General features: G+C 57.5%; 4 protein-coding genes and 1 long non-coding RNA gene across 10 annotated transcripts; 2 read left to right on the top strand and 3 right to left on the bottom strand.

The window, feature by feature from the left end:
• The first annotated feature begins 6,227 nt into the window (after positions 1 to 6,227).
• On the top strand, positions 6,228 to 13,942 carry FCER2 (Fc epsilon receptor II). Of its 3 annotated transcripts, none has more exons than XM_026481277.4 (10): positions 6,228 to 6,356; positions 6,999 to 7,124; positions 7,445 to 7,498; positions 8,047 to 8,109; positions 8,319 to 8,381; positions 8,485 to 8,547; positions 8,635 to 8,724; positions 10,760 to 11,256; positions 11,370 to 11,476; positions 11,722 to 13,942. In XM_026481277.4, the coding sequence occupies exons 1-10, from the start codon at positions 6,299 to 6,301 to the stop codon at positions 11,858 to 11,860; spliced, it is 1,260 nt and encodes a 419-aa protein (XP_026337062.2). In that variant the 5' UTR covers positions 6,228 to 6,298; the 3' UTR covers positions 11,861 to 13,942. The 3 variants fall into 3 exon arrangements, with proteins under 3 accessions (XP_026337062.2, XP_026337065.2, XP_057167459.1); XM_026481280.4 differs by having other exon boundaries at positions 11,105 to 11,256; XM_057311476.1 differs by having other exon boundaries at positions 6,244 to 6,356; positions 8,485 to 8,724; positions 11,105 to 11,256.
• A 2,565-nt stretch (positions 13,943 to 16,507) lies between these two features.
• TRAPPC5 (trafficking protein particle complex subunit 5) lies at positions 16,508 to 18,650 on the bottom strand. Of its 4 annotated transcripts, none has more exons than XM_026481281.4 (2): positions 18,585 to 18,650; positions 16,508 to 17,129 (listed from the first exon to the last, which is right to left on the bottom strand). In XM_026481281.4, exon 2 carries the CDS (start codon positions 17,112 to 17,114, stop codon positions 16,548 to 16,550), a length of 567 nt encoding a protein of 188 aa, XP_026337066.1. In that variant the 5' UTR covers positions 17,115 to 17,129; positions 18,585 to 18,650; the 3' UTR covers positions 16,508 to 16,547. The 4 variants fall into 4 exon arrangements, with proteins under 4 accessions (XP_026337066.1, XP_026337067.1, XP_057167461.1 ...); XM_026481282.4 differs by having other exon boundaries at positions 16,508 to 17,126; positions 18,585 to 18,633; XM_057311478.1 differs by lacking the exon at positions 18,585 to 18,650 and adding an exon at positions 18,469 to 18,549 and having other exon boundaries at positions 16,508 to 17,126.
• On the top strand, positions 17,681 to 26,284 carry LOC125283795 (uncharacterized). Its single transcript, XR_007191798.2, has 3 exons — positions 17,681 to 18,554; positions 25,446 to 25,596; positions 26,200 to 26,284. It is a non-coding gene; the product is annotated as an uncharacterized LOC125283795 (long non-coding RNA).
• MCEMP1 (mast cell expressed membrane protein 1) lies at positions 19,342 to 22,039 on the bottom strand. The gene is made up of 7 exons (XM_048227183.2): positions 21,901 to 22,039; positions 21,419 to 21,559; positions 20,754 to 20,882; positions 20,468 to 20,518; positions 20,234 to 20,380; positions 19,880 to 19,945; positions 19,342 to 19,774 (listed from the first exon to the last, which is right to left on the bottom strand). Coding segments are annotated over exons 1-7 (630 nt in total). The 5' UTR covers positions 21,995 to 22,039; the 3' UTR covers positions 19,342 to 19,772.
• On the bottom strand, positions 26,190 to 27,538 carry RETN (resistin). Its single transcript, XM_026481286.3, has 4 exons — positions 27,443 to 27,538; positions 27,135 to 27,262; positions 26,698 to 26,775; positions 26,190 to 26,388 (listed from the first exon to the last, which is right to left on the bottom strand). Exons 1-4 carry the CDS (start codon positions 27,484 to 27,486, stop codon positions 26,252 to 26,254), a joined length of 387 nt encoding a protein of 128 aa, XP_026337071.1. The 5' UTR covers positions 27,487 to 27,538; the 3' UTR covers positions 26,190 to 26,251.
• Between the last annotated feature and the right edge of the window lie 344 nt (positions 27,539 to 27,882).

Consider the following 27,882-nt stretch of genomic DNA (forward strand, 5'->3'; position numbering starts at 1 on the left):
GTGGTCTGTATCTGTGTGGATGTGGTGTGTGGCTGGTTTGGTGTTGCGCCTGTCTGCGGTTGGAGTGTGTTGTTTGTCTATGTGCATCTTGGCGTGTGTCTGTGGGTAAGTCGCGTAGCGACTACTGGTCTCTGCAGGTGATGACGTCACCTCACCTCATGTGTGTGCATCTGTGTGGGTGCGTTTGAGGGCCCCCCACACCCGTATCCCTCACTCTACTGAGTCACAGACGCTGTCACTTGGGCCCAACCCCGGTTCTTCAGAATTCCCACTTCCCGGAGCACTGGGGTCCTGCAAGAGGTTATAAGGCTTCCGTGCCTGTCAGGGAGGAGCGGATCAGGACCACGGGGCTTCCAAGGTCAAAAGTCCAGTGCCCTCCTCTGTGGGGGAAGCTAAGACCCAAAAAGGGCAGACTGTGGAAGCCACGTGGCCAAGGTCCGGAGAGGTTGCAGGACAGCCCCTCTCTGGGACCTGGGGCCTCCGGGGGAGGACCCTGTGGATTTCCCCTGGTCCGGAGGGGGCGGGGCAGCAGCTCAAGGTTTGAGGTTGCAAAGCCCTAGGGGAGGACCTCTGGCAGCTGAGACACAGAGGAAGAAAATCGTGTTGCCTGGAGAGGTCTGTTCAGATGTCACCTTACACCCCCCAGGTTCAGAACCCTCCAGTCTAAACTAGCTCTTCCCCAGGTACTGCTTTCCACCTCCTAAAACTATCCCATGGATTTGTGAATTTTAAACTTTGTTTTTATGCTGCATCCTGGATGAACCTTGAGGACATCGTGCCCAGTGAAATAAGCCAGACACAGAAGGACACATCCTGCAGGACCCCACTCTCAGGAGGTCCCCAGAGGAGTCCCGTCCACACAGACAAAGAGTAGACGGTGGGCTCCAGGGGCTGGGGGAATGGGAGGAGGGGAGCAGGTGTTGCATGGGGACAGAGTCTCAGTTGGGCAAGAGTTCTGGAGACGGATGGCGGGGACGATGGCACAATGTGAATGTCCTTATTGCCACTGGAAATTATTAAAATGGTAAATTTTATGTGATATATATTTTATCACAGTGAAAAACAAAACCTCCCTCACAAGAACTGGCACTTCATCTTGTTCTCAGAACCTGGCACACAGTAGGTGCTCAAATCATGTTTGTTGAGCAGACGATAGAGGAAAAGAGGTCATCCGTCCACAGCAGATGGAGAAAGAGAAGGAGACAGAGAACACGTGCTGAAGCCTGAAGCCAGCACCTCCTCCTTTTTCTATAAATCAATGCTTCACAGCAGTGGTTCTCAACTGGGGGTGATTCTGCCCCCCAGGAGGCACTCAGGGATGTCTGGAGACATTTTTGGCTATCATGACGAGGTGGAAGGGGGACTGCTACTGGCAGCTAGTGGGTGGAGGCCAGGGATGCTGCTTAAGACCCTGCAATGTACAGAACATCCCCCCACAAATCATCTGGCCCCAGTGCCAACAGAGCTGAGAATGAGAAACCCATTTTCAGAGGCACCTCCTCCTGCAAGCCCTCCTGGATTTGACACACCCACTTCCCTCCCAAACCACACACACCTCCTTCCTTTCCCCCTTTTGCAACTCCAGGAGAGATGGATTGGGTGGGGTGAACCTGGGGCTGTGTCACCAGGATGGGGTTGGGGTCAGGGTGGAAATGTTCCTTCATCACATTTGCACTGGACGTGGGGCCCTGTCCCAGGTGCTGAGGTTCTAAGTTTAGTGGTGTGGCTTCGGCTCCTCTCTGCACAGACGGTCGGGGATCAGAACACCCTCAGGCGTGGGTTGAGGTCGCGTAGGGTCAGGGCTGGGGCTGGGGTGGGGAACCCGCCTGAGAATCGTCTAGTGTTGTTGCAGGACCCCTGACTCGTTCCTACAGATCCAGGTCTGTGATGGGCGAGGGGGCTGCCCCAGGCTCAAGGATCCCAAACCTGAAAGAAGAACCGACACCCTCAGACTGGGGCCCACATCCGCACGGTTTCCTGTTTTTCCCTTAAAGTGAACAGAGCAGTGGGCTGATACCACAGAAGGGAAGAGGGAGGAGTCAATCGCGTGACAACATTACTGCAGTCCCCCCCCCACCCAGTAGGGGACTGGAGATTTCACCCCCAAAGCATCCTCTTGTCCACGTTGAGTCTTGGCAGGGACCCAGCATCACAGGAGCCGCCATGTGCCCTGGAAGGACACAGCAGGGATAGTGGGCAGCAGTGTGGACGGGAGAGGGGTGGAGGGGGCATTAAGTACGGGGCCTGCATCCCCACCCTCGATTCACCACCTCCTACCCCGGCCTGTCTTCACTGTGACCCAATGGGGATTGTTCCCAAACTTTCTCCTCCTCCATCCTGTGTCCTCATCACTAGGACAGCCCCATCGTCCATCAGAGACTTCAACTGAGACCCAGTCGATTTTTACAGCATCTTCTGAGTACCTCCCCCCGCCCACCTCCTTCATCGCCAAGGCCCGTCTCTTCCCCAACTAACCTGCTTCTCTTCATTCCCGCAGCCGCCACCCCAGACACCTCCTCTGGCACCTGGGCCAGGTGACAGCTCCCCTGTGTCTCCCCCACCTGGCCCCCATGACAACACCCAGGGTCACCCCCCCCCAAGCCTCCTGCTGCCTTATGTCTAGCCCCAGTGACCTCTCTCTCTGGTGCCCACCTGACAACTCTCTTCCCTACTTAAAATGACCATCCTGGGGCGCCTGGGTGGCTCAGTCAATTAAGCCTCTGCCTTTGGCTCGAGTCATGATCCCAGGGTCTTGGGGTTGAGCCCTGCGTCGGGCTCCCTGCTCAGCAGGAAGCCTGCTTCTCCCTCTCCCTCTGCCTATCTTTTAAGAAACAGAATCCTAGGGGCACCTGGGTGGCTCAGTGGGTTAAGCGTCTGCCTTTGGCTCAGGTCATGATCCCGGGGTCCTGGGATCGAGCCCTGTGTCAGGCTCCCTGCTCAGCGGTAGCCTGCTTCTCCCTCTCCCTCTGCTTGCTGCTCCCCCTGCTTGTGCTCTCTTGCTGTCTCTCTGTCAAACAAATAAATAAAATTCTTTAATAAAATAAAATGACCATTCTCTGTCAGTTGGCAAATCATGCAACGGGTCAGAGTCCCCGTGATTAGCCCAGATCAAGGTTGAGAGGGACAGTCAGGGGCTCTGAATGAACAGCCTCAACCCACCGGTCACTCAGTCAATAGACACGTACTGAGGGCTGCCCTCGGTGCTGAAAACACAGTGTGACGGACGAGGGAGACATTTCAGCCAGGCCCCTCTCCAGTCCAGTCCTGACTGGGAAGTGGGACATGGGCACGGGGAGGGGTCTTCCCATCAGGGGTGGGGGTTTGGCATGGGGTGTTCCCCAAACTAGACTGGGAAGCAGATTAAGGATCAGAGGGTACATTTTTGGGAGGAAGAGCAGGGTGTGAGGTGTCAAGAAGAAGTCCCCATAAATACAAGGCCAGGTGCATGGTGGTTAGAGCTGCGGAGTTGGGACTCACGCTGTCTGGGTTCAAATCCCGACTTTGCCATTTATGAGCTGTGTGACTTTGGGCAAGTTACCTAACCTCTCTGTGCCCCACCTCCTTCACCAACAGGGCAGCACGAAGACCAAAGCATCTACCTCACAGAGTGTTTGTGGACATTAAAGCTGTTGCTGTCCTGGGACACAGGGCGCTGTGCCCAACCTCTGCGGCAACTTACCATGTAACAAAACTGTCGATATTTGACCCAGATGTTACATGATCTCATAGATCTTTCTAGTCACTTTGGTTCAGTCCCGACTCTACCACTTACTTCCGGCCGCGCTCTGGGAATGGGGGTTAGCGACTCTGAACCTTGTTCGCTCACCTGAGGGATAGAGAGAGATATTAATAGTGTGGACTTTACCGGGTTGCGGGGAGGACCAGGGGAGGCCATGCGTGTGATCTGGTTAACCAGGTGGCGAGCCCATAATTAGGGCTGTGAAAATAGAAGCTGTGGGTGGGTCTGCTTTCAGAAGAAACTCTCTCTCCAGGCTAAGCTCCTCACCACGGCCTGTGGCCCTGCCGGCCTCTCCAAGTCAGCCCGACGGGCCGGGACAGCGACACGCTCACAACTCATGTGAGTGCGTGATACGCGTGAGTGTGTGTGTGTCTGTGTGAATGTGCGTGCACAGAGGTGACTCTCTGCGCCCGTGTGTCAGGGTCGGCCCTGGGAAGTGGACCGGGAAGGCTCCCTGGAAGGAGCGACCTCCAGGTCTTGAGGAATGAGCAGGAGGAAGTCTGCATGTGCGAAGGGCGGTGGGCGGCGGGCAGCATGGACGGATCAATGGATGTGCAGGGTCATGGGTTGGGGAAGCTGAAGCCAACGCCTGGCATGACTGTGAAGAACAGATGACCCTGGGGGGTGCGCAGGGGGCTGATGGCAGGGGGCCGTGGAGGGCCACGGAAGACCAGGCCGTCAGCAGGCCTGGGAGCTCTGGTGTTAGAAAGACAGACTGGAGTCAGGCCTGGTGTCAGGTTGCCAGCAGACCCCTACAGGAGGTCGTGTCCCCCGGTGGCTGAGCAAATAGGCTCCAATGTCACACGTCCTGGGTTCAAGTCCCAGTCCTACCACTGTGTGACATGGACAAATGACTTTCTTGGTGCCTCAGTTTCCCCAGCGCTCCACCAGTAGGTTAACCGAGCAGCGACTGCGTGCCAGGGCCTCGCACACCACATCGGTCTTCATCCAGTGGAGTTGGCACTGTCACCCCGTGGTTGACAGATGACCCAGCTAAGTCGCGCCTTCAGGAAGAAGCTAGGACTCAGCCCCAGGTCTGTCCAGTGTGGGTTCAGGCAGGTTAGGCCGTGGGTTGGTGACGCCTCTGGCCTCTTCCACGATGGCGAAAGATGCAGTTTGAGCCTCCATTAATCAGAGCCTGGCCACCACACATCTCCACTTCCCCAAGGCGCAGAGAGGGGAAGTGACTTGCCCAGTGTCATACAGCAAGAGAGGCAGCCTATAACCTCCAGGCTTGTCTGGCCCCCAAGCCCACGGTCTTTGGCACAGTCTTTAAAGTCAAGAGAATTTTTTTAAGATTTATTTATCTGAGAGAGAGAGAGCAGACAAGCTGGGGGAGAGGCCAAGGAAAAGGAAGAGACTCCCAAGCAGACTCCCTGCTGAGCCCGGAGCCCAACTCGGGGCTCGATCTCACGGCCCTGAGATCATGACCTGAGCCGAAACCAAGAGTTGGACGCCCACCGGGTGCCCCAAAGTGAAGAGACTCTAAAGATGCCTCGGGCACATTGGCAGAGAAGCTGAGGTCTGGTGGCGGAGTTTCTGCATCTCCCCGCAGGACCGGGTACACAGTAGATGCCTGATAAATGTTTAGGATCTGAAGACCCACTGTGTGCACGCGGCACCTCACTGAAAGCCTCACATACATTGTTATTTCATTTGCTCCTACCACGATCTCCTGAGTTGGGTGCGATCATCACCCCCATTTTACAGAGGGGAAACTGAGGCTCAGAAAGGTGGAGTCCAGGCCAAGGTTGCACCGGCAGCAATAGTAGTAAGCTGATTGTATTTTCAACGCTGTGTGCCAGCCTCCTTCACGCACTTTGCATATTCGTGAGGAGCACATCACCGTCCCAGGGCATAGGTACTATTAACAATGGCATTTTATGAACGAGGAAGTTGGTTTTGAAGTTCAGTCACTTGCCACATTTATCGAGCACCTGCTGTGTACCTTGCAGGTGTTGGACTCTGGGGCGCCCACCTCTGGTCTCAGGCCTGTGACCCTCCATCCCAGCTGCATCTCCCAGTTAAATGCAACATTGACCCCTGACCATGGTCTAAACAAAATCAGCCAACGGTCACTGAGCTCCTCAGGTCCCAGATGCTGTCCAGAGCCTGACATCTAACCTTCTTGCTCCTTAGAACCCAGATCCCGGCCAGAGCTATCACCTGTTAAGTAGACTGCTTTGACAGGTGGTGAGCAGCCTGTCACTGGGAGAATCCAAGCAAGACTGCCATGGAGGAGCATTCATACTCAGGTGAGAGGACTCCCTGGAGCTGACACTGGCAAAACCAAGCACCTGACCTCCTACCTTTCACCCAGGAGAGGACAGGGGCTCCTGGGTCTCTCTCTGGGAAGAAGGCCCAGCCAAGGGCCAGGGGGAGGTGAGCCCTGACTGGCCTTCTGGGCACAGAGCCAGGCAGGAGAGGGAAGCCACAGACTCCTCCCTTCCCTGACTCAACGCCCTCCAACAAAAAAACCGCTCCAGCTGGGGTGCTGGGAGCCCGATAGAATTGGAAGCCAAGTAGAACGGCAACTCAGAGCAAGTGGAATTCGGTGTGATGAATCCTCCCAGCCAGGGTGAAGGGAGGGGGCCCGGACCCACAATGGGGTCACAAGGTAGAGTCTTGGGGGACCCTGGGATTGGGGTGAGGCCCCCAGGTGGTCTGACATCCAGGGAAAAGGCTGGGGAAGAGCTCGGATACTGAGGGAGAACTGAAGCCTGTGTCCTGTGTTTGGGGAAGGGGACCAGGGTGAGAGCTGGCAGTCCAAGGGGAAGGAGGACCCAGCTTTCTGGGCGTGAGGCCGGAGATCTAGTATGAGGGTGTGAGGGGGTAAAGGAAACCCATAAAAGGGAAGAAAGTCACGGTGAGAGCTGGGTGGGTGTCAGCCATCTGATGGGCCTGTGGCGGAAGGGTCTTAGCTCCTGGTCCTGGGCTTGTCTTTCTGGGCAGTGACCTGGCCCCGAGGCAGTCTTGCTGACCACTGGGGCATGGACAGAAGGAGTGCCAGACGTGGGGCTGGACAGCTGGAGGGACAGAGATGCGTGGATGCAGAGAGGGACAAAGTCGGGGCATGGGGCGCTCACTGGTGGGCACGACAGACAGGAGGGAAGGCGTACAGAGGAGGCTGGGGGTCCCCTGAGATCCACTGCCTTAGTGTGGGCTCTGGACAGCCTCCTAGGCTTAGGGGCTCTGGGTGATGGGGAGACAGGCATGGCCAAGCCCAGTCTCAACCTTCCCCTTCTGGCGTTCTCCCCAGACCCAGCAGAGTTCCCGAAGTTTTCCAGAAGGCGGAGATGCTGTGGGCACGGGGTGCAGCTGGCGCTGTTGGGGCTGGCGACCGTCCTGCTGTGGGCCGGGCTGCTGACCCTGTTTCTCTTATGGCGTGAGGACACCTCCAGCCCCAAGCGGTCTCCCTCTTGTGTTCCCTCCCAGAAGCCCACTGTCAGGCCCCGGGGAGCCCAACACAGCCTTTGGAGCCCAATTTTCCCATTGTGTCTCCTGCCTTGTCGCCCCCCCACCCCCTTCCCAAGCCCCTTCTGCCCACCCTTGAGAGCTCCCCACCCTGTCCAGCACCCCTGTGTCACACCTTTCCACACCTCCCACACGGTATGCCCAAGGCCTCCATCCCCAGCTGACAGGTGGGGTGTGGGTGGGTGGCGGCACCTGGAAACCCATCTTCTCCCCTCCTCTTCTCCTCTCCAGACTGGGACACTGTGCAGAATCTGAAACAGCTGGAAGTAACCGCTGCCCAGAACGGTATGGAGGGGCCAAGGACTCCGGGAGGGGGTCTCTTGTCCCGCTTCTGCCACTGACCACTGTGGGACGTGGGAGAAGGGCTGGACTCCAGTGTTCCTCCCCCCCCCCGCCCCGGGAACTGAGAGTGAGCCTGCACTTCCCCACTTCCCCCTCCCCTGCAGGTGAAAACCCAGAGACTCTTGGAGGGGAGGGGGCGCTGAGAAGTGCCTGATGGAATGCTAAGTAATTGCTCTAGGCCTCAGTTCCCTCACCTGTAAAATGGGCATCATTTCAGGGCTATGGAGGCTAAGACTTGTGAAGCATTTAGACCCACGTCCAGTGAGCTTTCAAGAAATGCCTGTTTCATTCTGGGTGGGGGGAGGGTACACGTGTTCATTCTATTCTTGCCTGTATTTCCCTAAGTCCTTTTGCCCCAAAAATGAAAAACTAAAAGCTTCGGGCCCTGTGACCATGTGAGGGGGCGCGGCACTTGGGGCCGGGGGCGGGGAACGATTCAGGAACCTGCCTTCCTGGCTCCTGAGGACACATCTTCTCTCCTGCCGCCCCAGTCTCTCGGGTTTCCAAGGACTTGGAAAGACACAATGGTGACCAGATGGCCCAGAAATCCCAGGGTGAGCGATGTCAGCTCGGGTCTAGGAGGAGGGGGGGTGGGGGTGGGGAAACCTGGATTAACTTGTGGGCACAGTGCCCTAGACCACCTGTGAACTGCAAAATGAGCAGGTGACCCTGAAGACACGGGGCGGGGGGGAGCTGGGGGTATGGGAGACTGGGGAGGGCCCTGAGGACTTGCTTACCACTGAGCCCCCTCCCCTCCAACCAGCTGCCCAGGTGTCACAGAACATGGAAGAAATCCGAGCTGAACAGAAGAGAATGAAAGCGCAGGGTGAGAAATGGGGGGGGGGGTGCATCCTAGAGCTGGGAGGGACCATGAGGCTGGCCGCTGGGCTCTGGGACTCCTAACCCTGACACCAGCCCATCCCCGTCAGACTCCGAGCTCTCCCGGAACCTGGATGGACTTCGTTCGGACCTGAGCAACCTCAAATCCCTCAGTGAGCCTTGGGAGGGGATGGGGGGTCGGAGGGGGGCGGTTGCTGCAAGTTCGTCTCTGACCACTGTCCCCCACCCAATCACCCAAGGCTTGAACGAGAGACACACGGCCTTACGTTCATTGGAAAGACTCCGGGAGGAGATGGTGAAGCTGTGGATAGAGCTGCACGCGTCCAACGGTGAGTCGGTGTGTTGGTACACGCATGGGACAGCACAGGCGCATGGTGATGTGTCTTCGAATGTGCGATAGACGAGTGCACGTGACAAGGTGGAGGGGTGTGTGCTTATGTGTGTGGCGGGGTCCGTGGGGGACACACACGAGTTTCTTTCTGAGTCCAGCTGCTTCCCTCCACAGACCTGGAGCTGGGGGGGCGAGGGGGCAGCTCGAACACTTCTTTCCTCCTCCAGGTAAAAGCACTCCTGTGTTTTACCATCTCTGGGTTCTCTTTGCCTCTCTTTCCTCTGCCCATCGTGGTTCAGCAGGGAGTCATCAGCGATGGCCTCAGCCACAGCCCTCCCCCCTCCCGGAAGACTGTTGGCCCAGTGGGGGGGGCAGGGGGGTCACGTCTGCGGCGATGGGGGCGATGCTGGTGGTCATGAGGGTCGGGGGGCGGCCAGCAGGCTGCAGGGAGAGCAGACATTCAATCAGTGTGCCTTTCACCTGGAGTAGGGAGCTGGGTGGTGCTGCCCTGACGCCCTGCTTTTCCACCTCTGGGAAGACCCAGCTGGTCCGACTGGCAAAGAAAAGAGGAAGGCTCTGTGCTTGGTGTGTAAGAGTGCAGTCCCCTGGGACACTGTGTGGCTGTGGGAATCCCAACAAGAAACCCGGCCATGGTCCCTCTGGGGAGGGCTCTGGACCACGTTCACTCTGATGGATGACGTTTCAATTCCTACCCAGTCCTTGGGGTGGCCTGGGGTCTGAGCCCAGCTGCAGGCCTGTCTCTCAATGACCACGCAACACACAGCGAGGGCACTTTCCTCAAAGTTTTCTTTTTCTCCCCCCCCCATAGTCAATTTATTTATTTGAGAGAGAGAGAGAGCATGAGCAGGGGGAAGAGCAGAGGGAGAGGGACAAGCAGACTCCATGCTGACCACAGAGCCTGATGCGGGGCTCGATCTCACGACCCTGAGATCATACCCCCAGCAGAAATCAAGAGTCAGACGCCCAAATGACTGAGCCACCCAGGCGCCCCCCCCCCAATTTTCTTCAAGTGCCCAGAGATACTCTCTTCCTGTATTAATGTGCCCCACCCCCCTGCGCCACATACGGGTTACCGGTTCATGTGTGAGAAACACATCCAGCTTTGTTCCTCACCGAGGTTGCGGACCCCAAGCCCCTTGAAAACTTCCACCAACTCTGCACCTCATTCCAAGAAAATCTATTTTAAACCAAGAGTGAGTCAACCCAGTAACAGTGGGTTTAACCTCGCACCTGGGAGTGCTGGGTGATGATGACAGTGCCTAAGCGTTTCCTCGGGGTGGGGACAAGAGGAGACAGAGACCAAGGTGGCCCAAGGTCAAGGCCAGGGGGACTCAGCCCTCCAGGAGCCCCCTGCATAAGCTCTCCTGATCAATCCCTCCAACTAGACAAAAATCATCTCCATTGCCCCAAACGTGGCAAGAATCTGTTTTTGGGGGTGCTGGTAGCAAGGGTGACCAGGGCTGTTACTGGAGCCATTGGTGGGGACAAGACACGGGGAAGGTGATGATGGCAATCTTAGCTTCACCATGTTGACACGGGTGTTGGCGGTGGTGGTGGCAGTGGAGAGATCGCCAGCAATCCTGGGTCCCTATGGAGATGATGGTGGTGACGAAGGTGTCGCTGGCAGGGGCTGGTGTCCATTGCCATGGTGTTGGCAGTTGAGCTGGTTCTGACCACGAAGGTGTTTGTGGTGATGATGAACCGCACACGATTGGTGGCTGAGTTGCCACTGGCCCCAGAGCTGGTGACTTGGGGATGCTGCTGGTGACCGATATGCTGCTGGCTGTGGGTCTCTTTGTGGGGATGGCGCTGGCAGAGGCTGACGTGCTGCGGCCAAGAGCACCTCGATGCTGGTGTCCGTGGCGGGCACTCTGCTCCGGTGGGGTGTCTGTGGCAATGGTGCAGGCTGTTGAGGTGCTCCTGCCGGGGGGCTGGTCTTTCACATCAGTGTCAGAGCTCCAGAGAAGCAGCCTGCAAGACTTTGTTAGGCTCTGGGGTGGGTCTGCTTTCAGCCCGGACTCCAAGAGTGACTCCAGGAGAGACGCTGCCACCCACTCTGCCTATCGTACCCACGGTGCCAGCCACGGCGCCAGCCACAGCACTTGCCACGGTACCAGCCACACCATCCACCACGGTGCCAGCCATGGCGCCAGCCACAGCACTTGCCACGGTAGCAGCCACACCATCCACCACAGTGCCAGCCATGGCGCCAGCCACAGCGCTTGCCACGGTAGCAGCCACACCATCCACCACGGTGCCAGCCACAGTGCCAGCCACACCATCCACCACGGTGCCAGCCACGGCGTCCGCCACGGTGCCCACCACAGCTGCCCCCCTGAGCCTCTCCTCCACCCCAGGCTCCATGTGTAACACGTGCCCTGAGAAGTGGGTCAACTTCCAGAGGAAGTGCTACTACTTCGGCAAGGACCCCAAGAAGTGGATCCAGGCCCGGTTTGCCTGCAGCAAACTGCAAGGGCGGCTGGTCAGCATCCACAGCGAAGAGGAGCAGGTGGGCCTGGGCTCGGTGGGCAGGGGGGTGTGGATCCCCACCTCAATCTCTTGCACGGTGGGAGGGACCCGGGCACAACTGCCCAGCCCTTCCAGTCCTGTCCTGCTCCCCAGGACTTCCTGGCCAAACGTGCCAACAGGAAGGGCACCTGGATTGGCCTTCGGGACCTGGACAGAGAGGGGGAGTTTATCTGGATGGACAAGGACCCCCTGAACTATAGGTGAGGAGGGGGAATGTGGAGGGGAGGGGCCCGAGGCCCTGACTCAGAGAGGTGGTGCCTCTCTGCAATGGCGGGCTTAGGGGGCAGGCAGACCCAGGTGGAGGTGAGAGGATGTGGGGAGAGGGTACTCCTGGGCTACAGGGATGGGGTGGGCAGGGCCCAGACTCTGAGGGATGTGTCTAGGCTGAAGGCAGTAGGGCTCCTTCCCCCTCCTCCATTCTCTGACCCGAAGCCTTCTGCTCCAGCAACTGGCGGCCGGGAGAACCCAACAACGGGGGCCAGGGCGAGGACTGCGTGATGATGCAGGGCTCCGGGCAGTGGAATGATGCCTTCTGCGGCAGCCACTTGGACGGCTGGGTGTGTGAACGGCTGGCCACATGCTGACCGCCCGCCTGCCACCTTGGCCCCCCTGTGGTTCACCAGGACGTGCTCCGAGACCCAGACCCTGACAGTCCCCGGCCCACCTGCCAGGTGCACCCCCTGCATTGCTCCCCCACCTCAGACAGGAATAGCCAGGCCCACAGCGGGGCTCTGAGGACCCTCAACCATTTGTGGCTAAGGTCCCGGGCACATTTTCTCCTGCCCAAACGGAAGAAGAACTGTGGACCCACCCCCTGCTCCTGCCAACTCCCCAGAGGGCCTGTCCCTTGCTCCTCAGCCCAGCTGGCTGTCACCATGTCCCTGCCTTCAAGTGCTCAGAATACCCACCTCGGAACTTTCTGGATGCTTCAGGCCCCTATGATGCCCAGGCTTCCTGTCAGACCCGCCCACCGCCTGCTGGAGTCAGGGGTAGACCACACCCCCACCCCACCCCTGGCTTCCCCAGATGCAGCCCCCCCACCATGTCCTAGCCCCACAGGGAGAAGACCCCCAGCTCAGGCAGCCAGGCTCCCCACCCAGCGCATGTCAATAAAACGGGGCGAGGACGGCCCCTTCCCTGGGGCCTCGCTGGCTCTGGTCTCCAGATGTTGGAGCTGCGAGTTCCAGAACCTCCTGCCTGAGGCCACCTCGGAGTATCCAGAGCAACTGAAATGGCATTTGTACCTCCCCCCTCCCCCACGCCTACTTTATTACAAGAAGCATTTACTAGACAGGGCTGGAGATGAAGACTTTGGGGTCCAATGGTGCAGAGAACATGCTTAGACCCCCAAGAATATTGCAGGGCGGGGCAGTGGATGGCTCTGAGCCTAACTGCCAGCCTAGGCTGCTGGCAGGAGGGCATGAGCCCACACATGAGAAGAGCTCAGAATGGGCCTGGTACACAGAAGGTACTCAGTAAATGCTGGCAGGCCCACGGGTGGCCTGGTCACCCAGTCCAAAGGTGCTGGCCCCACCTGACACGGGTTTCGGGAGGCCTAGGTGGCACCAGCCCCAGGCTTGGCCAGGGTCGGTCCCTGCATCAGAGGCTAAGGAAGGAGGCAGGCCAGGATCACAGGACACCCCGCGTTAAACCCCTCGCCCGCCCACTCCAACCCCAATTCCTAGCCTAGAGAAGGAAGAACCAGGCGTGCTCATGTGATTCTCAGGCCCCCTGGAGGGGAATCCATGAGGAGAGCCCCATACAGGACCACCTGGGACCCAGGAGTCAAGGGCTGGGCCAAGGGGACCGGGGAGGGCGCTACAGTGGCACCCGGGGGCCCTGGGGCCAGGAAGGGGCAGGGGTGAAGCTAGGCCTAGGTCTACCTGTTGTCTACCCACTGCTCACCCCATTTCTGCCTCCTCCAGACCCCCTGGAACTCCAGGCCAGTGCCTAACTGCCCACCTGAGCTCTCCAAAGGGGACTCCCAGCCCCACTCTGCCACTCACGCCAACGTTGAGGTCACACTCGGCACCTGTTTCCTTTGCTGCCCCCTCGGAATCCTCAGAGGAAGCCATGTGCAGAATCTGCCCACTTCTCACCGCCCCCAGCCACCTCTCTGGTGTAGCCCCCATCCTAGCTTGCCTCAATCTCCTTCACTGCCTCTCACCCTCCAGAAGTTTCCTTCTGGCTCTGAGGAAAAAAACAAAAACAAAACAAAAAACCCCAAAGTCTTACAGGGTGCTTTGCAATTGCAGAATCCCTGTAACTTGCCTTGTCTCCCCAGCTTTACCTCTGCTCTCTCCTCCCCCAACCCCAGCACCTAGACCAGCCTCCTCGCCTGCCCTTACACGCGGAGGCTCGCTCCTGCCTCAGGACTTTTGCACATGTCCCCTCTCCCACTTGCTCCCCAGTGAGGGCTATCCTGGGCTCCCCCTCCCTCCCACTTAAAATGACAACCTGACTCCAGATCCCTTTTATCTCACCCTACTTTCTCACCACAAACTCTTCCCCTTCCAAGAAAATGATATTCACTGCTCTGTGTGTTCTCATCTCCCCTGGGCTTGAATGTGACCTTCGGGAGGGCAGGAGCTTTTGTTCTGTTCTCAGCTGTGACCCCAGCACCTGACCCATAATAGGTGTTCAATAAACACCTGTTGAAAAATGAACGTGCGTCCATGCAAATGACCTCGTCTCTCAGAACCTGCTTCGTGGTCTATTAAATGAGGGGAGGCATCACGCCTGCCTGGCTCACCAAGGGCTGGTGCTGGGTTCCTCTTCCTCACTCCTTCCCCCACTCTGACCCTGTCTGGGGCTTCAGTAGAGAATATATTTGCAGCCCAAAGCATCCTGTCAGAGCTGCTGCGATGGGAAACCTGCCGGATCTGTTCTTATGGGTGCCCCATCCCCCAATCCTATAGATTGTTCCACGCCTCCCTCGTCCACAAGTCCCTCCTTACCTTCCGCAGGGAGAAACAGACCCTGGGCCCTCCCCCAGCCTACAGGCTCTCCAGCACCCCTCCTCAGGGGAACAGCCCTCTCTTTCCCTCCCACCCTCTCTCTGGCATCCTTCACTGCCAGGCCTCTGGATGGAGCTGGCTGGCCCATTCCTGCCTCCTGCCCCTGGCTTCTGCAATCTGCCCCTCACCCACCAGGCCCTAGAAGCCACTCTCCAGGGGCTTGGGGGGGGGGGGCACCTCAGGAGGCTAAACCCAAAGATTCCTGCAGTTTCCCCTGAGATCTGGCTTCCCAGCATGCCCCTGCTCACTCCTCCAGACCTGCGTGTGGACACTTAGACTGCCCTCCAGGACTCCGGATCTCAAACCCTGGCTGGCCTCCTAGACACTGCCCCCTCACCCGATTCAAACTGCCACCCTAATCACCACCCTTCCCGGCCAACAGCTATTTCCTGCCCATGACCGTCCCCAGTGCTACACATGGTAGGTGCTCAGTAGCTCCATCCACGCTGTGGACACTCAAGTCCCCTGCTGGGTGCTGAAGCCCACCCCACCCCTCGCTGGAGTAACTGGAACCGCCCCCCGATCAGACTGGGCACTGGGCTCTCCCCACCTCACGCTGACCCCCACAATGCATCCCGAAAAGCGACTGAGAAACAGTGAGGGGAGCCAGCCGAGGGCACCTGAGTTCTCCTTCACATCTGACTTATTCACATCTGGGAGGAGGGGAAGGAAGGAAGGGGAATTTAAACAATCTCCCGCACCCCTGCCAAACAAAATCTGGCAGGATTTACCTGGGGGTGGAGGAGTGATCAGGAACTCGGGGAGCGTGGTGGGCCAAAGGGAAAGGAGCCGCTGCCTTAAGTGTCAGATTGTACTTTTGAGACCAGAAACTCACAAGAGCACCTGTTGGGTGGAGGTTACTTAAAAATAAAATCTTTAAAAATAAAATAAAGGGACGCCTGAGTGGCTCAGTTGGCTGAGCGTCTGCCTTCGGCTCAGATCACAATCCCAGGGTCCTAGGATAGAGTCCTGCATCAGGCTCCCTGCTCAGCGGGGAGCCTGCTTCTCCCTCTGCCTGCCGCTCCCCCTGCTTGTGCTTTCTCTCTAATCAATCAATCTTAAAAAAATAAAAATAAAATAAAATAGGGGCGCCTTGGTGGCTGAGTCAGTTAGAGGTCGGCCTTCTGCTTAGGTCATGATCTCCAGGTCCTGGGACTGAGCCCTGCATTGGGCTCCCTGCTCCATGGGGACCCTCCCTCTCCCTCTCCCTGCTACTCCCCCTGCTTGCACTCACCCTCTCTAATAAATGAAATCTTTAAAATAAAAATAAAAATAAAAATAAAATAAAATAGGGGCGCCTGGGTGACTCAGTTGGTTAAGCATCTGACTTTGGATCAGGTCATGATCTCTGGGTCCTAGGACTGAGCCCTGCGTCTGGCTCCCTGCTCAGCAGGGAGTCTGCTTCTCCCTCTTTCTCAAATAAATAAAATCTTAAAAATCATCATCATAATAAACAAGAAACATAAATGTGTTCATATATCATCGATATTAACGTCAAAATATTGTAGGCACCCAGATGATTCTGAAGTGAGCCCACCCATTTCCCCAGGTCTCTAGAGGCAAGGTTCTCAAAGTGTGGCCCCTGGAGCATCAGCAGTTCCTGGGAACTTGTTAGAAATGCAAATCCTCAGCCAGCCCAGATCTGCAGAATCGGAAACTCGGGGGGGGGGGGGGGTGTTCAGTCACCCCAGTTGCAACACATTCTCTGCCCTAGAGCACTGCTTCTTAAAATAAGGTAACAGGAATCCCCTGGGGATCTTGCCAAAATGCAGACCCGCAGTTGGCAGGCCTGAGGGTCTGCATTCTGACCAGCTCCCGGGAGATGCTGATGGGGCCAGTCCTGGACCACACTTTGAGCAGCAAGGGTCTGAAGCAGGGGTCAGCCACCACCCTCTGCCTGCTTTCCACGCACACAGACACACCTAATCCTTGACCTACTGCTGTCTACACCGCAGGGTAGCTGGACAGGGAGTAACAGCATTTTCCCACCTCCAACCGCACCAAAACTCCTTCTTCGGACTTACCGCCACTACGCCTGGCCTCCCCCCAGCCCCGTCTGTAAGCCTGGGCTGGGTGGGACCTGGCCCCCATCCCCACCTCGCCAGTGTATTATAAACATGCTTGGGTCTTGGCCTCCCTCACCTGCCTGAGGCAGGCACCGGGGTCGAAGTGTCGGGTGGATCTGTGAGGCCCCCACACAAGACACAAGACACATTTGGGAGGGGGCTCTCTGCATTCTTTATCTCCTTCAGGGTCAGCGGCCCTCCAGGGCACGGTCTCGGGCTATGACCGCCTCCTCAAACTTGATCATGAGCGTGGTGCCCTTGTGCCAGTGCGCCGTGACCTTGGCGGGAAAGCCGCTGTGCGTGAGCACCGCCTCCACGATGCCCGCCGTGAAGCTGGCGCAGTTGAGCGTGCTGTTCTCCTTGGGCACGGAGATGTAGGTGTTGATGAGAGGCTCCCGCTCTATGATGTAGAAGGTCCGGGCGTCATCGTTGGCCTGCTCCAGCTTGTCGGCCTCCTTGCCGAACAGCGCCTTCCACACCGCGCCCTTGACGAAGAGCAGGGCACCCAGCACCTTGGTTTCTCGCCGCGCGCCCTTTTCGCGAGCCACCAGCGCATCCAGAACGCGTGCGCCCACCTGGCGGCCCAGGGCTGCGAGGCGCGCCTGCAGCTCGGCCACCGAGAAGACCCGGCTCTGGCAGTGCTGCACCAGCTCGGAGAAGAGCAGCGCGAAGGCGCTCAGGCTCACCTCGGTGCGCGGCCGCACCAGCGCGCGCTCTAGCAGCGCCGACTTCCCGCGCGTGAAGCGCGCCTCCATGCTGCCGCCGCCCTGCTGGGACACAAGGACACGCGTGTCGGGGGAAGAACGTGGAGGCGCGTGTGCTCCACTGCCGACCTCCCGTGTAGGAAAGGAAGAGGGGGAGGAAGGGGGGCATCCAACTGCATGTAAGGCACGCCTCCTCCAGTGAAGGAAAATGGGGCAAGAGGTAGGTTTACACCTTTGGCCAGGAGAGGGGTTGCGGGGTTGGGGGGAGGACACAAGAGGGAGACCAGAAGGGGGGACCGGAAACCATCCCAACCTTCGAGTTCCAGGTGATTGCTCCTATGTGAAAAGCACCCTCGTGCTCCCTCTGCCACCTGTGGGAGCAACTAGAGAACTAGCGCATGGGGGAGGGAGCGTCAGACCTAGGGCAGGGAGGGGACAAAGATGGGGGGACCGTCAGAAGTCTCTGGGCACTGTCCCCCGCAAGCCTCCAGCAACGACAGTGCTGACTTCCTGCAGATGGAAAGAACCTCCCCGCCTCTCCCCTGCGGAAAGCCAAAGAAACAAGAGAGGGGAGTAGGCAGCCGGGAGGGTTTGGGGCTTGGAGGACGGACATACGAGTATATGGGGCAAGCCAGGAGGAAATGGCTCTGACAGCGCCCATCTGGCATGCACGAAGCACGCCTCCTTGAAGATGCGGATGGGCCTTCGTTTGTAAGGAAGACTGGAGGGGGCCGCAGAGAAGGCGTCCCGCGCCCTCCAGAAAGGTAGCGGGACAGCAGGAGACAAGGGGAGAAGGTGGACTGTGAGACTCGAGGTTTGGGGGAGCCAGGAGGAGGCGCTGTGACCCTCCCATCCTACCGCATCTAGCCAGTGGTCGGTGGCAGAAACCCGGAAGGGGCTGTTGGAGAAAACCCAGAGGGGGCACTGAGACCTCCACGACGCTGACCTGCGGTGAGGGTGGGGAGTAGGAGCGGAAGGGGGATCCCAAGGGCGCTGAGACAACCTCTCTTCCCCGGCCCACCCCTCGCCCACTCTTGTGTGAAGCCGCTGCCAAGGGTGGGGTCGGGAGAAGGAGCTGAGAACCCCGTTCCCACTGCGCAGGAAGAGGCCAGAAGCCGGAGGGGTCTGGGGATGCTGGGACTGCCCCCAACGAGGTCTCCGTGAGGAATGAGAGGACCAGAGCGGGGGAGTCCAGAGGCTCCAAGACGCCCCCCAGGTGCGCATCTGTCTACACTGGGAGGGGGAGTGTTGGGCCCGCCCCCATTGAGCTGCGACGGAAGCCAGTAAGCTAAGCCGCGGAAAGGCCGGAGCCCTGAGACCCCCGCGCCAGCGTGGACCCGGCAGAGGGGGCGGGAAGGGGCCCACCCTCCTCACGGACCCTTTGCGTGGGCCGAAGCGGACGGACCGGGGAGAGCGGACGCCGAGACCGTAGCCCAGGATCCCCGGGCGCGCGGGAGGCTGGGGGTCCCGGAGCGGGCGAGGCCCACGCGGGTAAGGGGTCGCGGGCGGGCGGGGTCTCACCAGCGTACTGCGGCCGTCGGTTTGGCCGAGTTGCTTTACGACGCCGTAAAAGGCCTTGAGTGCGCAGGCGCTGCGGCGGGACGGGCTCGTGGGCGGGGCGCGCGCGTTGGCGGAGATTCCGGAGAGCGGCCGCCAGGGGTCGCACGTGTCCGGGGCGCCCGACCGAGGGGTGTGGCCATGAGGCCAGTGGCCGGGCTGACTTGGGTTGGCCAGCTCCCAGACAGTAGCGCGGATGGTCACCGGTTCAGGGGCAGACATTTGCCGATGGGCTCACGTGTCTGTCTCAGGGGCACATATGTCTATTTGTCCTAGAGGCACACCTATGCCTTGGACACACATTCTCTTGTCTTAGGGACACAAGCATTAACTCAGGCACACGTTCTCTTAAGGGACATACATCCATGAGCCAGGGGCATGTGCTCAGAGGGCATATACACTCAGGAGCACAGTTACACCTGCTTAAGGGCTCAGATATATCTGTGGGCCCACCTACTCGTAGGGAGACATTGTCCATCTCAGGCCCACACTCTCGGGTGCAGAGACTGGGTTACTCCCTGGGTACATGTTCATGGACACGCAAAGACCCACTCGGGGCATTCATTCCCACACAACCTCGTGCCCCAGGGTTCCTGGTATCATGTCCACGTGCTCACTGTGTGCCTTTCCCCATCCCCCCACATTTGCGAGACCCTACCCCACCAGGTCCCCAAAGCCCCCAGATGCTCCCAGTATGAGATCTGAAAGCCACGTTCTTTTGCATCGGCCTTTATCTTCACAAATCACAAACCGTGAGTGCAGAAACAAAGGGACATACATGGGTACACGCTCTGAACACCCTCAGTGACATAATAAGTCACACGCGCACTGGCACACAGCTGCTCACACCAACACAGGTAGTGACAGGGCACACACTGCAACGCCCACAATTACAGTGACACACGGGGTGCCCCCCACACAGCTCTGCCATGATGCATTGATACACAACATACCATAGGACACTCGCATGTGTTTACGGTGTTACCCATGTTGCCAACACCCGCACTCACACTGACACACTTTTGGGGTCCTTGCTGACACAGCCACCCACCGTGTCACGCATTATGCTCACAACACACCACGACACACACATGTGGCCAGCTTCATCGGGAGGTGCAGCCAGGTCTTCGATGTCTTCTCATTTGTTGAGGTCTCTGGGTGGAATGGAGACCCACGGTCAGGCAGATCCCTCCCCCAGGAGAGAAACTGGGGCCAGACCTGTGGCTCCCTCCTCTTCCACCTCTCCAGCCCCAACTTACATGACTGTGGCTTCGTCTCCAGTGCCTTGGAGATTTCCTGTAACTTATTCTTGATTTGGTTCACGTCTGGGGGCAGGAGGACAGGAGAAAGCAGGTGTGGGGTCTCACACAAGGCCCCCACCTTTATTGGAAGCCTCCTCCCTTCCCAACCCCCAGCCTGGGGTCCTGTGGTGCCCGTGTACTTGGTGTTCCCAGCAGCATTTAAATATCCCCTGAGTGACTCAGAGGGTGACATCCACCAGCCTCTAACCCCCTGCCCTCGCACAGGGAAGGTGGGACCCCTGCTTCACCTCCCCCAACTCCCCAGCACCCAGCATGAGACAAATTCCACCCAGCGAAGGTCTGCAAGGGCACCTGCTTGTAGTGTCTTCACTATGTTGTTCCCGGACTGGACATGTCTCTTGACCGCGTCAATGTCCTGCTTGGCCTCCGTGATGAGCTGCTGGGTGGAGCTCCAGCCCCGATTCTGCTCCTCCTGACACTCTCGCACCGAGATGGAGACTGAGGCATGAAGTGGCATGTCCGTATCACCTCTGCTCTCCTTTCCCCCACCCGACCCCTTGGGCCTCCCCCAGGTCCCACCCTCACCATTCCAGAGCTCCCTTTTCAAGACCAGCAACTCCTGGGACATCTCAGAATCTGTTCAGGAGGAGGGGCAAGGGAGGCAGGAAAACCCTTGAGGCGCCCCCAGTTCTGCAGTCCTGGGAACAAGGGTAGGGGAAGGGAGAGGAACGAGGGAGAAGGGAGATAGAGTGGAAACACTGGGCCTCCCCACCTCCTGAGGACCCTCTTCACACTGCCCCGGCCCCCCACCAAAAACAAAACAAAAACCCAAAACAACAACAAAAACCCTGAAACCAAAAGGCCTACTCACTCTTTGCCAGGACCAAGGCCAAGAGAATGATGCAGGACAGGGCGAGGAGGATGTGCAGGGTCACGAGGGCTCTTTGCAGACAACGGGGGACCTGGGCAGAGTCTGAGGGCGGCCTAGACAGGGTTGGGACTGGGGTAGAGGCAGGACAGGTGACCTCCAGGGCCCAGCACCACCACCCAGACCATCACCACTGACTCTAACACCATCAGAAGCTCTGTCACCCATGCCCATGCTTCCCAATGCTGTAGCCACTGTGACCACCAACATGCACGCTGACCAGAGCCGCCAGCAGTTGTCCCTAATGCTGTCATCATCCTGCCCCCCCTTACCATCCCCTTTACCAGCACTCACGTCAGCAGCAGCTGTCACCGACACCCATCGACATCAGTGCCTACCGTTGTCAGCAGTGTCCCCAGCCACAGGTCTCATCGGCTCTGTCTAGGTGGTTCCTTCGTGGTCCACTACGTGGTCACCTCTCCACCATCACCATCACCCAAACCTTCACCAACACTTCCACCAACACCAACACCACCGACATCATCATCCCCACCTGCGAAGCTAACCCCCCCCCCACCTCCGACTGTAACACAAGCCCTGATGGCACCTCGCCCCACACCACTGACCCCAACCTCCACATGGTGCTCCTTGCTCCCATGATGCCCTACCATGGTCCCCTCCAAAGGCTGTGCGATGTGCCCCGGCAGATGACTGCTTGCCCTGACTCTTGGGTGGTGAATGGCTGCCCTTCCGCTGGTCCTGGTTTCTGAAGGTCAAGGTGATATTCTCATAGTCAGGGTTATCTGCACCTGTGGGCGGGAGAGTGAGAGTAGAAACCTGCCTGGATCCCTGGGGTGGGGTGCAGGTGGGGGTGGGGTGGGGGTGGGGGTGGGAAGGGGACTCAGAGATCTTGGCTCACCAAACCCCTGCACACAACAAATTTCTGGGGATAAAAGATAAGGAATGGGGAAAGCATGATCTGCTTCTTGATTAGGTGGACAGAGCACGCATGAGCGTTTGGGGGATACACATGCACACATACATTTTGGGGGAGGGGAAGGAGCCCCGTGACCCCACTTTCAGCCTCTTATCTCTCCCATCCCAATCTCTCCCACCTGACCTCTCCCCTCCCCACCCCAAGGTGCCTAACCTTCCTTATCGGCTGGGCCCCTCTGTTTCTTGTTTTTGAAGGCTGCAGCCTGCATCTTGACCTCCTGCTTCTTGTAGATTTCCTCAGACTCCATGGTTCCCAGTCGGCCAATTTGCTCACACACATCCCCACCCACCGGAAGGTGTCATGGCAGATGAGGAAATCTCTGGGTTGGGGGTAGGGGGAGGAGAGGTCGGCCTCCTCTTTTCACTGACCCAGGACCCTCCGGCCCTGGGGCATCCTCACCGCCCCTCTCCCAGATCAAGAGGGTCTTAGGAGACCAGAGGTCTTACAGAGGGCCAAGCAGAGAAGCCCATAGACCCAGAGACAGGAACCAGCATGATCAGGAACCAGCAACAGAAATGTTAGCTAATGCTATGGCGGTCATCATGTTGCAATATACAAATGTATCAGATCAACACCCGTATATCTCAAACGTACACACAATGTTATAAGTCAATTATACTCCATATAAATAAATTTTTAAAATGTTAAAGGATGGTCACAAACGTCGCAGGAAGCTATGTATGTGTCTACCCAAATGAACTTCATCCCCTGCCCTTCTCAGGAGAGCATCTGTGGCCCCTGGGAGTCCCACCTTTTAGGTTTGGGGTAGCTGGGCTTGGAGGCAGGATTCCTAAGTCTCCCACATCTTCCTGCTCCCTGTCCCAGTCCTACCCCTCAGCTCCACCCCAAGAAGTTCTACTTCTTCAAAGCCCCATGGAGGAAAGGAACGGATGTGAGGCAAGGGGACCGACCACTGGAGCTCCACCCATATCTGGGACAGAGGCCAGATGCACTGCTTGACCTAACCCTGGACATGGTGTCCTTTCTCTCTGGGTCCCCAGACAGAGAAACACTGGGAAACACTCTCATCCATACATCCGCTCACCTACCCTCACTCACACACTCCTGGAAACCGTTACACATCTGCTCACGTATTCACATGGCTTGCCCGTTGGCAGGCTTCTCCACATGTTTACCCCAGAGAAAAATCCATATTCATGCATTCACATGTCTGCTCTCTGTCTAGATGTCTTAAAGCTCTCTTTGTGTCTGTGACCTTGAAAACTGGAGATAAAAACAAGACAAAGTTTGTAGGGAATTATCTCTTTAAGTTTAGAACAGTGCCTTCTGGTAGAAATATAATGTAAACTACATCTTTAATTTAAAATTTTCTGGCACCCACGTTAAAAAGACAAAAAGAGACAGGCTAAATTAATTTTAATAATGTATCTTATTTAACATAATATACATACAAAATTATCACTTCAGCATGTAACGATACTAAAAAATTATTGAGATATATTACCCTTTTGGTACTAAATCTTCAAAATCAAATGTGATTTACACTAACGGGAGATTTCAAGCATTTGATGGCTGCCATATTGGACAGCGCTGGTCTAGACTATTATGGTTCTCTCCCTTTGGAAAAAATAAGTAAAATAAAATTTAAAAGACTTTAAAAAAAAACGTTTTATTTATTTATTTGACAGAGAGACAGAGAGAGCCAGAGAGCACAAATGAGAGGGGATGAGGGGGCAGAGGGAGAAGGAGAAGCAGGCTCCCTGTTCAGCGGGGAGCAGCTGCCGGGCTGGATCCCAGGACCCTGGGATCATGACCTGAGTGGAAGGCAGACACTTAACCGACTGAGCCACCCAGGTGTCCCTTAGAAAGACTTTCTATGTGGGAGAAGTAGGTATGTTTTATCTTTTAAATATGTGATTAAATTTGAGATAACTTTGGAATGGTCCCCCAAGGTTTGGTGAAAATAATGCTCTGTTTTCTAAACTTGCCAACCTTGTCCTCTCAAGAAAGACTGATTTAACAGTGTTTCAATGCCAGCTTCTCTCTGATTTTAGAAAGGAGTCAGCAATTGAGAGATTTGACCCTCTCCTGATGTAACAATCACAGAGGAGACGGACCAATGGTCAGCTGGCTCTGCTGTGATGGACAGGTGCAGGGGGTGGGGCCACAGACTTGCACATTTCTGTAGCTCCGTTGAAGCTAAGCCCAGGCTCCATCTAGCCTGCTGGACAAAGTAGCAGACTCGTGGTTTTGGCTCAGGTCCGTGATCTCAGGGTTGTGAGATCGAGCCCTACAACAGGCTCTGCGCTGAGTTCAGACTCTCTTCCTCTCCCTCTGCCCCCTCTGCATTGTCTCTAAAATAAATAAATAAATCTTTAACCCTGGGCCTGTCAGAGACATATCCAGAAACTCCTTTTTTTTTTTTTTTAAGATTTTATTTTTAAGTAATCTTTACACCCAACACGGGACTCAAACTCACAACCCCGAGATCAAGAGTTGCATGCTCCACCGACTGAGCCAGCCAGGCACCTCCAGAAACTTCCTTTTACTTTTGCTCAAGCTGACTTAATGTGGGGTTTGTGGCACTTGCAACTAGAAGAATCTTGGCTACCTTGGGGTGGGGCTGGGTAGTTGGCAAGTGAGAAAATGGAGGCTTGAGAAGGGGGCTTGCGTATCCAAGTCTGCACTCTGGGGCAGGAGAATGACCGTGCTGGAGTTGAGGGCTCTGAAGAGGACCTTCTTGGGGTCTGGACACAGGGGGACAACTGAGTGGGACTTGGAGATAACGAGGCATTCCAATCAGTCTGGGGACAAAGGAGTGCACCCCCCTCCACATCAATGAGGGGGCAGGACAGGCAAGGTTCTAGAATCACCCTCTCTGCTCCTCAACACACTTCTGACTCAGTGGTCCCATCTCAACCCCATGGCCCCAGTGGGGTTAGGAGGGAGAATTTAGGAGGTGAATCTCTGGATTGGGGTATGGGTGGGTTCCAGGGGCAAGAGGAGAGTTTGTGATCTCAGCTCATGGCTACCAGGATCAGACAGGGGGCTGTGCCATCATAGGGGGTGGGTGGCAGAGGTGGGGGCATAACATGGGAGGGGGGAGATGGGCAGAAGTCACGGGCACCCCCCCGCCACCGCCTCCCTCCAGGAGAGTCCAAAACATCTTGAAAACCAGGACCCAACTCCATCACCCGTACTCCAGTCCCTGGAATGTGCTGCTGGGGGCTGGGACATTTGAGTCTGGGGCCTCTTTCAAGACTGGGCACCAAGTGTTCTGCAGTCTGTGTCTGCATCTCTCAGGGGCTGGATTTTTAAGACCCCTGGCTTAGGATTCCCAGGGAACTGGACTCTGAATCACCTGGATCTGTGCCCCCCAGGAAGCTGTGTAGGGGCTGCAGGTGACTAAGTCTTCCAGGTCAGAATTTGGACGGGGACTGATGTCATCCAGGCTGGAATGGGGACTTGATGTCGGGAGCAAGAGACTCTGTCCAGGGTTCACACGTCTATGTGTCTATGTTCCTCCTTGCATGGCCATGCCTGTGTGTTTCAGGGGTGCTTTCTTGTGCCCCTGTGTGTGTCTGTGGGCCTGGTGTGTCTGTGTGTGACTGGAGTAACGGTTGTATACTGTGTGCGGACAAGCAGTGTGTGCACCTGGATGGTGTACCCGCGTTGTGTATGTGGTTATTTCACAGACATTTCCTGAGCGCCTACTATGTGGCATGCTGTCTTCCCAGCGCCAGGAATGCCCCAAAGCGCACGCAAGTACCCAGCCCTGCGCTTTCATAGCCAAGTGTTCCTGAGGGCGTCTGTGTGTTGCGGTTGTAACTAATGACTCGAAACTGCACTGCACCTGTGAAAACGTGAACTTGCGGTTTGTGGCCTCAGGTAAGAGTTCTCAGCCTGCTCCTGTGAAGAGTCCCTCCTGTCCACGACCCAGCTTTGCCCACGCCTTGTAGGCCACTCCATGAGGTTGGGGAGTGAGGGATCGCGGCTCAGGGCTCTGGGCTGGAAGATGACTCAAGGGTCCACCTTGACCCTGGAGCTACTGGGGGCTTGGGGCCCTGAAGTGTATGCGGGGGGAGGGGGGGTCCTCGTCGCATCCAGACCCAGACCCCGAATGAAGCCGCATTGTAGAGGCTGGGGCAGAATGACCCAGCGACTTCCTGGAAGGCCAGAGACCAGAGGGTGATCCTCAGGGTCGCCTCAAAGGTAACACTCACTTCGCCTCCTGAAGGAGGCCATGATCCTTGGGTGTGAGCGTCCTTAGAGGAAGTAAAGGCTTGCTGTCCGAGATGGAGTGGGGGCAGGCACAACGTGGGAGGAGAGGGATGGGCAGAAGAAAGCCTCCCCCGCCCGCCCCGCCACCGCTTCCCTCCAGCGTCTGCGTGCCCCGCTCTTTTCGGAGACGTCAGCTTAGTCCCCCACCCCCCACAAAAGACAGCGCAGCGCCCCGACCCTCAGAATCATCTTCTCTGGGTTTATTTCCAGCCCCGCCCCTCCGAGGCCTGGTCACGCCCCCCGCCCCGCGCCCCTGGGGACCTCAGGCGGTGGTCTGCACGCGGCAGCAGCGAGCTCCGGTCCAGTCCATGCCCGCGCACTGGCAGTGACATGTGGTCTCGGCGCGCACGTCCCACGAGCCACAGGCGGAGCCACAAGTGCAGGCGGTGACGGAGAAGCCTGCGGGCGGGAGCGGAGGGAGTTTGGACCCGAGCGGGAGGCTATAGGCCTGAGGGTCTGGCGGGAAGCTGGGAGCCCCAACACCAGGGGCGTGGGCGGCAGGGAGGCTGGCGGCTGGGGGCCTGGACTCCGGTGTCCGGAGGAAATGCAGCCCCGGAGGTGGGGCGGCGGCGGGGGGGGGGGAAGCCTGGGGCTGCAGACCAGGACTCTGGGGGAGTTGACTCAAGAAATAGAGTCTGGACTTAGGGGATGGGGTTCCTGGGTACTGGGAGCAGTAGTGAGAGCCTGGAAAAGGACTTCTGTACTCACCTGCGGGGCAGGTGGCCAGGTCCCCCCTGGAGGTGACAGTCCGGCAGCTCAGGCCAAAGTTCCTCATTGTCTCAAGAACTGCGAAAGGGAGGTGGGAAGGGAGGAGGGAAGCCGGGAGACCAAGCTGCCCCTCCTCCATTCTCATGTGGCCTTGGCCCTGGTGGTTTGGAGATAGGAGCTCAAGAAAACTCTTCTGAGGAAGGCCCAGGTGGGCCAGGTCCTGGTGGAGAGCCCTTGAAGTGGGGAGCTCATCACCTCCCAGGTTCTGTCTTGAGATGGGTGTTTTAGAGGAAGGAGGGTTTGGAACTTCTGCCAAAGGTGGAGCTGGATGGGGACTGGGGTCGGGTGGGGTTTCAGGTGGAGTTTTGGTTCTGCTTGGGGCTGGCTTGACGACTGCTCCATGTCAGGAATTAGAGGGTGGAAGTGAGGGTCCTCACTTAAGGGTCCGGCGCCGTCCCGGATCTTCTCATGGATGGCTTCATCCACTGGACACAGAGACTTGCCCCACGCCAGCTGCCCCAGGACCGGGAGGAGGAGGAGGGGAAGAGCCTTCATCCCGCAGGTGCTGCAAGAGGGAGCCCACAGCAGTCAGTCCCTTCTCATCTGGGGAGGGTCAGACCTCCAGAGCCGGGGGGGGGGGGGATATGGGATCCTGGGTCCCTGTGGGGGACGGGGCTGGAGTCCCAGCTTTGCCACGGCCCCCTGGGGCCGGGGTTCTGGGCTGAGTAGAAGCACTATCACTTACCCTCCAGATGGACTCAGCAGGCAGATCTCGGGCACTGATTTCATGCCCCTGCCACATCTCCTTCTTTAAGGCTCTGGATGTGGAGCTTCCTGTCTTGGCTGAGTGCCTTGGCCCCCTGGCCCTCCCATCCCACATCCGGGGCCAAGAGGAAGCCCCCAGGCAGACTCTAGGGGCCCAGGGATAGGAAGCTCTGCCCCCCCCCCTTCCCTGCCACAGTTTCCCCATTCAAGAGCCCACCCTTCTCACATCCGGGCTGGGACTGGTCCAGGAGGTAGTGCCTGGGGGATGATTCCAGAAGCCCTTGTCCCAGGGACAGGCAAAGAAACAGGAGTTTGCACGCAGGGGTGGGGAATGTAAGCAGGACCAAAATAACCCCTGTGTGAGAACTGCATACCACGTTCACACCCAGATGCCTATCAACAATAGAATGGATAAAATCA

This window comes from Ursus arctos, unplaced genomic scaffold, assembly GCF_023065955.2.
Source record: "Ursus arctos isolate Adak ecotype North America unplaced genomic scaffold, UrsArc2.0 scaffold_14, whole genome shotgun sequence".
Classification (NCBI taxonomy): Eukaryota; Metazoa; Chordata; class Mammalia; order Carnivora; family Ursidae; genus Ursus; species Ursus arctos.

What these genes read in the sequence shown, in the direction of transcription:
- FCER2 (XM_026481277.4), top strand. Translation starts at nt 6,299, where the DNA reads ATGAATCCTCCCAGCCAGGGTGAAGGGAGGGGGCCCGGACCCACAATG. An exon ending in GACCCTGTTTCTCTTATGGC is followed by an intron (nt 7,125 to 7,444) that starts GTGAGGACACCT and finishes TCTCCTCTCCAG; the next exon opens with ACTGGGACACTGTGCAGAAT. An exon ending in AAGGACCCCCTGAACTATAG is followed by an intron (nt 11,477 to 11,721) that starts GTGAGGAGGGGG and finishes CTTCTGCTCCAG; the next exon opens with CAACTGGCGGCCGGGAGAAC.
- TRAPPC5 (XM_026481281.4), bottom strand. Translation starts at nt 17,114, where the DNA reads ATGGAGGCGCGCTTCACGCGCGGGAAGTCGGCGCTGCTAGAGCGCGCG.
- MCEMP1 (XM_048227183.2), bottom strand. Translation starts at nt 21,994, where the DNA reads ATGGAGTCTGAGGAAATCTACAAGAAGCAGGAGGTCAAGATGCAGGCT. An exon ending in GGGCCCAGCCGATAAGGAAG is followed by an intron (nt 21,560 to 21,900) that starts GTTAGGCACCTT and finishes TCCCGCCCACAG; the next exon opens with GTGCAGATAACCCTGACTAT. An exon ending in AGCCTTTGGAGGGGACCATG is followed by an intron (nt 20,883 to 21,418) that starts GTAGGGCATCAT and finishes CCTCTACCCCAG; the next exon opens with TCCCAACCCTGTCTAGGCCG.
- RETN (XM_026481286.3), bottom strand. Translation starts at nt 27,486, where the DNA reads ATGAAATCAGTGCCCGAGATCTGCCTGCTGAGTCCATCTGGAGG. An exon ending in CTGCTGAGTCCATCTGGAGG is followed by an intron (nt 27,263 to 27,442) that starts GTAAGTGATAGT and finishes TCCCTCTTGCAG; the next exon opens with CACCTGCGGGATGAAGGCTC. An exon ending in CCTGGCCACCTGCCCCGCAG is followed by an intron (nt 26,389 to 26,697) that starts GTGAGTACAGAA and finishes TCCCGCCCGCAG; the next exon opens with GCTTCTCCGTCACCGCCTGC.